At 38.0% G+C, this 11,589-nt stretch overlaps 1 protein-coding gene across 1 annotated transcript; it reads left to right on the forward strand.

Moving 5' to 3' along the window:
* Positions 1 to 4,317: 4,317 nt before the first annotated feature.
* LOC131052243 (uncharacterized) lies at positions 4,318 to 5,428 on the forward strand. The gene is made up of 2 exons (XM_057986863.2): positions 4,318 to 5,039; positions 5,131 to 5,428. The coding sequence occupies exons 1-2, from the start codon at positions 4,318 to 4,320 to the stop codon at positions 5,426 to 5,428; spliced, it is 1,020 nt and encodes a 339-aa protein (XP_057842846.2).
* Positions 5,429 to 11,589: the final 6,161 nt, after the last annotated feature.

An 11,589-nucleotide genomic window follows, 5' to 3' on the forward strand; every position in this document is an offset into this window, starting at 1 on the left:
CCCTAAAGAACCTTCCATCACATTTTATTCTAGTGAAATCATTAGGGCACCTAATGGTCCTTTATACATAGTTGCAAATGTCAAGAATACACCTTGCCGTGGAGTGCTTATTGATCCTTCGTGCATGGTTAATATTATTACTGAAGAATTTCTTTTTACTTTGCAATTGAATCAAGTGATCTATGACAAAACAGATGTGGTTGTGAAATTATTTGATGCATTTTCTTCTCCTGCAATTGGTTCTATTACATTACCTATTGAGGTCCATAAAAAATCTCTTGATGTGAACTTTGCTATTATTCCTTCATCCGAACAATTTCGTGTGAAGCTTGGCTATCCTTGGCTATCTTCCATGAAAGCTATTGCTTCTCCTATTCATAAATGTTTGAAATTTCCCCATAATGGTGAAGTTGTTACTGTCAATCATAGTCTCTTTAAACCAGCTGAAAGAACTTCTAGTGTTCCTATTGATTATTTTTGGCCTAAACAATTCCAATCCCTTCCTCCGCGAAGCGATCATCTTTTCAAATCTTATCAAAAATGGAAAACAGATATGATCCTATCTTTAAGTGAACCTAGAACACCTAAATTTGATATTCCTATCATTCTTGAGAAGGAAGTTCTTCCTTTGAAAGATAAAACTAATGTCTTTCCTCAAGAAGATTCCCAACCCATCCCTATGGATGTGACTATGTCTATGCCTAATAAACCTTCTAAAAGTAGACCTATACCTCCTCGTCATGATGGACTTGGTCTTCTTCCTAAACCAAAAATTCCTCCTTTATATGGAGCAGTTCCTCCTCCTTCCTTCTATAGAGAGAAGAGACCTTCTTCTTCTCCTATTATCCAGCCTAAGAGACCACAACCTAAACACCCAAGTGATAAGGATGAGAACATTCTTCATCCTCAATCTTCTCCACTTCCTACTAAGACTAGACGAAATCGTTCTGCATGTGAACACCGACGAAAGCGTCATCTTAGGGCTCAAGCAGCTGCTTCTCAAACTTTACAATCTCCAAGAACACCTTCAACAAGCATTATTCCATTTTCTCCTCAGCCAGAAATTGAGCCTAAATCTCCTAAACATAAGATGCATGATGGTCTTGATCCTGTGCGAGTTAAAGATCCTATTTTTATAAATCTTGATGATGCTATAGATGAAAATGTTATTCATGATGAACATGTTACTCCTCTTGCTTCTGATAGTGAATATGAACTTGTTGATATTGATAACCATTTATCTAACGAATTTTCTAAAGCACTTATCCTAGTTCCTAGACAAGAACAATGTGGCTCGGAACATGAACATAGCCCTTGTTTGGATCTTGTGATAGCTCCATCTACTGTGTTGGATGTTCCTCCTCTAGCGTGTTCCCTGCCTTCCCGAAACATTGATCAGCAAGATCAGGGGGTAGATGACGTGCTAGACTAGTTTCATTAGCATAGCAGATTCTCTCCTCCTCTCTTTTGTTACTTCTTCTATATGTTATTCTCATTCTTCTATTTGTTGTCCTTAGTGTTGTCTACTTGAGGATGATGCAAAGCATTGAGATCTCTTTTGGTCTCTCTCATGTTGACTCAAAAGACACATGTGTTCCCTTCTTCTAGGTGACCTTCCTTGATTGGGGAATGAAGAACAATTATGCATACATACATATGATATATATACATGAATTATCATACAACATACTGACCCCGAGGAAAGAGAAGTCACCTCGTGCTTTGTGTTTTGTGTCTATTATCCTTGGGTTTATCTCACACTTGGGGGCTAAATCTTTGTGATAACGTGCTCCTTTCCTTTCTCATTTCTTATGTGTATCACTACGTTAAAACAATCACCCCCGTTGAGGCATGTGCGATCGCTTTAACGTAGGGGGCATACACCCTGTCTATCCTTTCAAGATACTTGAAAATTTCTTGGCGAACTTAGCTTTGCCTTGAAAATTTTTGGTATTTTGCTTGCATGACTCATAGTGAGGGAACCTTACTACTGACAGTCATGGTTCTCCCTCGTGATCTTCCCTTTTACTTTGTCAATCGAAGTCGTAAGATCCTTAGTCCACTGGGGGCTTGGTGTGTCTTGCCTCCTTGACGTGGTGAAAGTCTTTCAATGTTGTTTCCTTGTACTTTACCGGAAGTATGAGCATACATACTCCCGCTAAAGTGGGGGCTAAATGTAGCATCCTAAAATTGCGACACTTGCAATTTTGACTGCATTTCGGTCTTCACGATGGTGACGCAACACGGAACCTGAATGGAGACCCCGAAACCTGTTTATGACACCAAAAACTGCATTTTCTTGCACCCTGGCCTGAACCTCCTTTGCACCCTGCTGTCCCGGGAGGTGGGACCAGAGCGCCCAGCGCCCTGGTCTTTCAGGACCAGGGCGCCCAGGGCCCTGGTCCCTGGCCCTATTTTGGGCCCGATCTCCTATGGGGTCTCGGGTCTTTTTGTTTGCAAATTGGAAAATTATCTTTCCTGGTCGGCCTAAGGTCACTAAAATCAGTCTATTAACCCTAATTGACAAGTATATAAACTACATTTTCTCTCTCATTTTGGGTAGAAGATGAACATATGTGGAAACGATACTCAAGCATTCAAGCATTCAAGCATTCAAGCATTCCTTCTAAGTCTCCATTCAAGGCTAAGTGTTGCATTCAAGACAAGGATTCAACCATTGAAGAGGAGATCACTTACTACATGCTACATACAACAATACAACAAACAAAAACATCTATACCTTCACACATAAGGATACAAACATCCTTACAACAAGGTATTAGTACTTGTTTTACATTACATACATTTACATTTACAGCATTTCTCATTTCTTGGTTAATTCCAAAACCGGGGTTTGACCTAAAGGCAAACCCCTAATCCCTAACCCCCCAATCGTCTTCGCTTTTCTGTGTGTAGGTTGTAGGTACGCGGCTGAAATTGAAGATCTGGAATCCTTGTGCAGAGACGAACAGATCCCCCTTCGTTTCGCGGATTTTTCGGAGGACCATGGCGTCGGGCGCCATCGTCCCGTCAACTTTTGCTCAAATTTGCAGGACAACGCCGTATCGACATTTTACTACTAATTCCAAGTCCGTAGCTTCATCCTATATCCCTATCTCAGTTTATAAGTGAATCTTTCTCACTTTCTATGCATTCCTAGCTTAATTCTTCTATCAACATTCTTTACAAAAGAGGGTAGCCTTGCTATCTTAACCCTTGAAACTCATTTAGCATCCAATCTTGCATTGTGTGAGATTGGATCTTGTGGGTTTCAACCCCTCTTTTGAATGTAAAGTCTCCCTAAGTGAAAACCATCAACCCTAGCAATCTCCCTTCTCTCTCCTCGGAGTTGGAAGAGGGGAGTGCAACTAGGGTTCAATTGCGATTTTCCGCTTTACAGGGACAAATCCAAAGAATTATGGATAGAAGCAAGGGATTCAAATTCCAAATTCTTTCATGCTTCTTTAAAAGAAAAAAGGAATAAAAATAGAATCAATCAATTGATGGAAGTCTCGGGCAAAATAGTTGGCAAAGCAGAAGAGATAGAGAACATAGCAATCAAATATTTTGAAGAAATCTTGGGATCTTCGGTGAGGGGTAGAGATGTAACTGTTGAATATCTTTTGGATATCATTGACAAACAGATTTTGGAGGAGGATAATGCTTTACTTTTGTCTTCAATAATAAAAGATGAAGTTAAAAAGGCAACATTTGAGTTGCATCCGCATAAAGCACCAGGTCCAGACGGGGTGACAATGGAGTTGTATCAAAGGTGTTGGAACATCATGGGAGAGGATATTTGGATGGTGGTGGAGGAGTTTCGTAGGAAAGGCAAATTTGTTAATGAAATAAATAATACACTTTCCAAAAAAGCAAAGTTGTCTGAGTATTGCTGATTATAGACCTATATCGTTGTGTAATTCAATATATAAAATTATATCCAAAGTAATGGTTAATAGGTTGAAGCGGGTTTTGGACAAGCTGGTATCTCCAGAACAACATGATATCACTCCTGGGAGAGAGATCATTGATAGCATAATCACTGTTGCTGAAACTATGCACTCGATGAAAAGGAGCAAGACTCAGGGGATGGTGGTTAAATTAGACGTCAGTAAGGCATACGATCGGGTGAATTGGTACTTCCTCTTCTCTTTTCTTGAAAGATTCAGTTTTGATTCTAGCTGGTTAAACTGTATAAAACATTGTGTCTCCTTAGTATCATACTCCATCATTGTAAATGGATCTATAGAAGGTTTTTTTCATGTTACTAATGGTCTTAGACAAGGTGATCCCTTGTCTCCTTTTTTGTTTGTATTAATGGCTGAGATTCTGGGGAGAAATATTAAGAAACTTGTAAAAACGAGATTGTGGAAAGGTGCACACATTCATAAGAGTATTGATTCAATTTCACACTCTCAATTTGCTGATGATACAATTCTTTTTGGGGAAGCCACTGAGAAGGAAGCAAAGGTAATCAAGATGCTACTGAATGATTATGAAAAAGGATCGGGACAAAGCATGAATAAGGAGAAATCAATGATATATTTCTTCAACACTAATGAGAGGATGCAATGTAAAATTGGGGAAATAATGGGTTATCTGCAGGGCAAATTTCCTCTAAAGTATTTAGGGGTTCAGTTAGACCCGGGCAGACATCAAAACAAAATGTGGGAGGAAGTGATCAACAAATGTCAAGTAAAGGCTTCCTCTTGGAAGAACAAGTGGTTAACACAAGCAGGGAGAATCCAAATGATCAAATATGTTCTTTCAGCAATCCCTATTTATCAAATGTCATGTTTTCGGTTATCATTTAAAGTAGCTAAAGAGTTAGACAGTCTGTTCAAAAAGTTTCTGTGGGATGGAGCACAGGAGAAGAAGAAAAATCCTCTCATTAATTGGGATACAACTTTTTTATTAAAAATGGAGGGAGGAGCGGGTCTAAGAAAAATGGACTTGCATAATTTGGCTCTAGGGGCTAAATTAGCATGGAAAATGTATGCTCAACCTCATAAATCCTGGTGTAAGATTATGGCTGCCAAGTATTTGGATTCAAATGATGCAAAAAGGATTTTTTATAGTGGCTAACTCGATTAAGGGTTCTCCAATTTGGAAATATATTTGGGAAAGCAGAAGTATAATAACAGAGCATCTGACATGGAAAATTGGTAATGGTGGAAAGGCCAAATTTTGGAGAGATTCATGGAATGGTGATATACCTCTAGTTGAAGAAATAGATGACACAGTTTGGGTTAATGAAGTAGATGCAGTGGTTGGGTCGTATGTGGCTGATTATATTATGGAAGGGCAGAGGGAGTCAGAATGGATAGAATGGAAATTAGTAGGAGAATGGAAGATGGAAAAGAATGTGGAACTAAAGGATATTCTAAATAGGAAGAAAAAAATCATCTATCAAAAAGAAGAGGATTAGTTATTATGGAGTGCATATAAATCAGGAAAATATAAGGTTAATTTGGGATATGAGATCCTTAGGAATAGAATTTAGAATGTGGAGTGGCCCTCAGTGTTGTGTTGGCACAAAATGGTTCTACCCAAGGCAGGGGCATTCCTTTGGACTGCTTTGCATGGTCGCATACTAACCGGGGACAGGTTGAAAACAATTGGAATTGCAAGTCTGAGTGTATGCATTTTATGCAAGGAAAATGAAGAGACTGCGGACCATCTCTTATACTGGTGCTCGTACTCTAAAAAAGTTTGGGATTGGCTATTGGGCAATCTGCGGCTTGAATCGGTGAGAAATCAATCATTAAAAAGTTTTTTATTGGCGTGGCCTTCCAGTATTAAAAAATCAAAATGGAGCATTATGTGGGTGGTGAGTCCAGCTTTACTTGTTTGGCATATTTGGAAGGAGAGAAATCAAAGAATTTTCAATGAGGAGGCTCTGCCTTATGATACACTAATTCCTAAAATAAAAGGATCCATAGAAGAAGTCATCAATGTGAAAGTAGTTGGCAAAAAGTATAGTTCTTACTCTTCATGGGACAAAGAGATGGAAAGACTCTAGCACTTAACGAAGATTAGTGGTTATAAGCTAATGGACAAGAAGCAGAACAGAGACAGCATAGTATGGTCTCCTCCAACGACAGGAAATATAAAGGTTAACTTCGATGGAGCTAACCGTGGTAACCTCGAAAATCAGGATATGGTGCCATTATAAGGGACGAATTTGGCAACTTTGTTGGGGCTAATTACAGTCCTTTAGGAATCAACACAAATAATATGGCAGAATTGGCAGGGCTATTAGCTGGGATGGAATGGTGTGTGGCCCAAGGCTTCCAGAACATAGAAGTAGAGGGATACTCACAAATCATTCTGAATGGGATCTCCAAACAGAGATTTGAAAACTGGAAATTGGAGGCGTATCGTCCCAAAATCCAAAAATTATGTGACAGCCTCAACAATTTCACCCTTAAACACATATACCGAGAGGGCAACTCAGCGGTGGACTAGCTGGCAAACAGAGGAATCAATTGCGACGGTCCAAAATAGATGATTAAGAAGGAGGAGCTATCGGACGGATTGCTTTCGGTCCTTGAAGCAGATAAAGCAGGAATTCCAAGAACTGGAATTGGATGAAAGAGATTTGTCAAAGATAAGAAGGGTGCATCAAGGATGAGCGTTACGATTTCAATTATGCCACGATAGCACATAGTACTTGAGTTTTGTCACATCTGAGAATATCTCTCTACGGAAGCTGGTTGATAGTGATTAGATGCAGGGACAAGTGTGGATAGACTGGTTTGAAGAGCACGGGTACTGAAAATGGATGAAACTCAAACTCGAGTTTTTAGGAAGCAATAGATGGTTGGGTCACATGGATTCTGAGCAGATGGCAAGTCTAGAAAAGATACATTCCAAAAATGATCTGGTCACAAAGGGAAAGATTATAGCAGGAATCAAACTATGCTTTGATTGACATCTCAGTTTTCATCTACTTAAGGCGAATGGGAAGGGCTTTGGCCTAGTAGGAATTTGTTAGAATTCTCTGGGGAGTGTATTAGGAATATAGCTAGCCATGGCCTACTTTGGAAGGATTAGCTGTGTAAACTGCAAAAATTCATTGATCGTACAATTGAGAAATTTGTTTAGCACTGAAGAGTATGTTTATGACTCAATTAGGGGGTTAGTGGGCATTAATTTAAATTTGGACAGACACTGGTGCAATGCTCTGGTGCTGGAAGCCGTGCTCCTTCCACTAGTGGATATCATAGAAATGAAGGAGCATGTGCTCGAGTTGTTAATAGGCTTCTTGAAACCCTTTATTGCAGACACGATTGTTGAAGGCATTCTGGGTCTATAGGAAGATGTCAGAGTTAGTATTCTGAAGATTTATTTTTAGTTCGAGAACTACCTTCGCTCGAACTCAGAGGAAAATGAAGAGAGTGAAGGAGATGACTTGTAGGAAGAAGAGGACATTGTGGACAATGATGTTGGAGAGGAGGATTCTGTGAGCAGTGAGGAGGTACGAGAAATGGCCCGTAGAGAAGTGTGGAGGGAAGAGCGGGAGAGATTGAAGATATTTGGGGAAGAGGCATGGGAGATATACAAATGCGTAGTCTTTAATGGAAATATGGAACCATTTCGAAGGACAACTGAGTCAGACGACTGGTGGCTTCCAGAGAATTACACCCGCAATGCAATTGTGATTGGTGAGTATGTTGCTGTAATATATCAAGCCATTGGGGGACAGGTGTAAACCGGGGGTATGCAGGTCTAGTTGTGGTGTACTTCTGGCTTAAGTAGGAGCAATATCTTTATATTTCTATCATGTAAAGTTTAGTAAACACGTAGTTGGAAAGATGTTTTGGTTTTAGTGGGTCTATGATGGTTAATATCAATGTAATCTTTAAAATTTTCAAGCAATATAGGGAGCTATCCCCATAAAAGATAACACTTAGTGATTAAAAAAAAAAAATGTATTTAAATAATGTATTAAATTCAATTTATTTATAAAAAATAACAAATTCAAGAAACTTAATAGTATGAAATGTTAAATCTTAATACCTTCACATACATGAACATATATCAATCTCTTTTTCTTGTCAATACTTCCAATTAGATTAGTGAAATTAATATTTGTAGAAATAAATTTTAGTTGGGTAAAATTGATAGTTAAAGATTTACTTTTATTAGATTATTCGGTAAAGTTAATAATTAATTTTAAATTTCTCTTTGGTAAATTAATAACGTAGAGTGGATTTGTTATTAATCAATACTTCCAATTAAATTTTAAATAATGATTTAATATCTGAGAGTTGTTTGGGTATTGATATTTATAAATTAATTTATACCTAAATTGGGATTATTGTTAATTAATACTTCAAGTCAATTTTATTGGTTTAGTAAACTTATATTTGTAGATTAATTATAATTAAAACTTATATCATGGAGTCATTTAATTAGTTTGATATTTATTGGGTTACTAGTAATTTTATATTGTTATGATTGTAAATTTATTTTAATTTACTGCTAATGTCTTAAAAAGAGCCCTTTCCAAGTAATCATGTTTAGATTCATAACCTCCTTAACCACTTGCTTATTTCAAACAAACCATTCACTATTAATTAAAATTGCCCTCATTTAAGAAAATGAACATTGGTTAATCTTTCATGTAATTTACATTATTATCATTATCATGCATGTTACACATGTAGTTATGCAATTTACGCATTTATTGTTAGCATGCAAGTTACATGATTGTTGTTATCATACAATTTATTTATTAATCTTCTAGTAGTAATAGGATAACATTTTTAGTGGTTATTCATTTCCTAGAATAATTTTATTTTCAATTGTTTAAATCTTTGCAAATAATTATCTAAAATTTTTGAGTTGCAATAGGATAATGTCTATTTGAACTTTTTAATAGTATAATAGTCTCTTTCATAGTCGTTTTAAGATTAGTGCTATTTGAGCTTTCAACATTACTTATTTAGATAACTAATCAAGAGGTGTTGGAAACAAAAAAAACTAGCAGTGTTTGGTATCTATGGTGCCTCTAGGTCACACTTATGGGTAATGCCATTGTGTTGAACTATTGCACTTAACGCCTAATAAAGATGCAACAATGACGTTTGTGGCATCGTCCCTATAAATCATCAGGGTGTAATAAGGGTCATTTGGAAGTTAAAATCCAAGGGGCGGGTAATCCCCCTTGGATTGACAATTTAAAAAGATAAATTTATGAAATGAATTCTACATCCGCTCAGTAAAATTGTAGAAAAGCCCCATTAGGGATTGGTTGTGTATGACATTGGATTTCAACTATCCTAATGCTCTCAACGGATGATAATGGGTTAAGGGTGACGTTCATGATAGGAAGTGGGACTTAGTCTTTTAGGACACAAGCAAAGGGCCACCTTGAGCCTATTTGCTATAGAGCTACCAATGTGGGTAGCAACCGCAGAGAAACTGTCTAGGACATTGACCCTAGAAAGGGTTGTGTAACCACCCAAAACAGTTTACATTAAACCATAGATTAAAAAATAGAACTACATACTTTACGCCGTGATCCCATGCTCAAATGGGTATGTACGTAGTCTAGGGATGGAGTTGTCCCTAGTACTCAAGCGTTCGGGGATGGTGTCTAGGATGTTGGTCAAGCGAGTAGATGGTCTGTGAGGTTTCTTGGCTCCTCAATCAAAGAGATTAAGATTACTAATTGGAAATTAAGGGGAAAAAAAAGTAATTGAACGCATACTTGGAAAGAATCCCGTATGGATTCGCTTGACTTCTCGAGTCTTTAGGCCAAATTCTGAGGCAGAATTCAAGCTCTCATTTTGTTATTTTATCTACTCCTAAGGACGATAGCCTCAGTGCACACCTATTAGAGGAGTGTAGTTCTTAGAGAGTGACTCAGGACCCGGATGGTCCCGATAAGTCTAAGTCTCTCGCTAGAGCACCTCCTATCCCAAGTTGGATAGATGCCTACCTTGATCGGGTAGATTCCTATCCTGTATTGTATAGATGCCTAACCCGCATGGTTAGATTCTCATCCTGGATGGATGAATGCCTAATCCGGTTGGATAGATGCCTAAAGTATGCGATTGGATCAAACACAAATAGATAAATAAATAATTTTAAAAAAATAGTCAAAAATTCTTGGGTTAAGTAGAGTGGGTTATTACAGAGAAGGAGAGAGAGAGAGAGAGAGAGAGAGAGAGAGAGAGAGAGAGAGAGAGAGAGAGAGAGAGAGAGAGAGAAATAGGATAAGGAGAGGGGGAGGGAGGGAGATTGGGAAAAGGAGAGGGGGAGAGGGAGAGAGAGAGAGAGAGAGAGAGAGAGAGAGAGAGTAGGGGGAGAGGGGGTAAGGGAGAGAATAGGATAAGGAGAGAGGAGCGAGAGAGGGGAGAGAGAAAGGATATTGGGAGAGAGGGATCTAGGGAGGGTGGAGATGGGGAGAATGGGATAGAGAGAGAGAGGGGGGGTGAGGGGTAAGAGGGAGAATAGGGGATAGGAAGAGAGAGAGAGAGAGAGAATAGGATAAGGAGAGAGGGAAGGAGATTGGGAAAAGGAGAGGGGGAGAGGGAGAGAGAGGGAGATTGGAAAATGGAGAGAGAGATAGATAGAGAGAGAGAGAGAGAGAGAGAGAGAGTAGGAGGAGAGGGTGAGAGACATGAGGTAGAGAGAGGAGAGAGAAAAGGGTAAGAGACTCGACAGAGAGAGAAGTGTGAGGGGGAGAGAGATGAGATAGAACTCAAGGAGGAAAAATGGGGCTCAGAATAGACAAAGACGGTGATGGGGGAAGGAAGACGAGAGAGAGGAAAAGAAGAGAGACATGCATGTATACAAACATATATACATATATCTATATAAGTATATGTATATATAACTATAGATATGCATATATACATACATAAACACATATTATATATGTATGTCTATACATATGTGTAGTAAATGCTAAGTTTACAAGCATACATTATTATGTCTTCATAACTCGTATGGGTTTTGTGAAACACAAAATAATGGTTTTAATTCTACATAACCCGTACGGGTTATGTAGAAATTTGAATAGTACTTTTTGTTTTTCAAAACCTGTGCGGGTTTTGGTTTGGTAAGAGGGTTGGAAAACGACTCTAAGGCTTGCGGCATTTTCCCCCCATTTTTGTCCTTTTACATGTTTTTTCATCTTCCAACATCATTTCTCGACTTCGTCGTCATCAAGTTTACAAATGATCAAGTGGGTATCTCTAACTTTTCAATTTTCTGACCATATAATTTTTTCTATTTTTGGACAACTTTAGCATAGAAAATTTTAATTTTCTTTACCAGTGCCTTGACAGTCCTCACAGACATATGTCTACCATTTTTTTAATAACTTTTGATATACTTGACCAAATTCAAATTAAATTACATATTATTGTTCTACACTAGATTATATACACTTTTAAAAAAATAAGTGCATTTTTTATTATTTTGATACAAGTTATGCCCAACGCATGAACAAGTACCAAATTTTCAGGATGCAGTCACTTCAAAAAATCATTAAAAAAAAATATTCAACAGAAAATTACAAAAAAATACACAACTTATAGATGTGACTCTTACCTATCATCTTACGAAAGCATT

This window comes from Cryptomeria japonica, chromosome 1, assembly GCF_030272615.1.
Source record: "Cryptomeria japonica chromosome 1, Sugi_1.0, whole genome shotgun sequence".
NCBI lineage: Eukaryota > Viridiplantae > Streptophyta > Pinopsida > Cupressales > Cupressaceae > Cryptomeria > Cryptomeria japonica.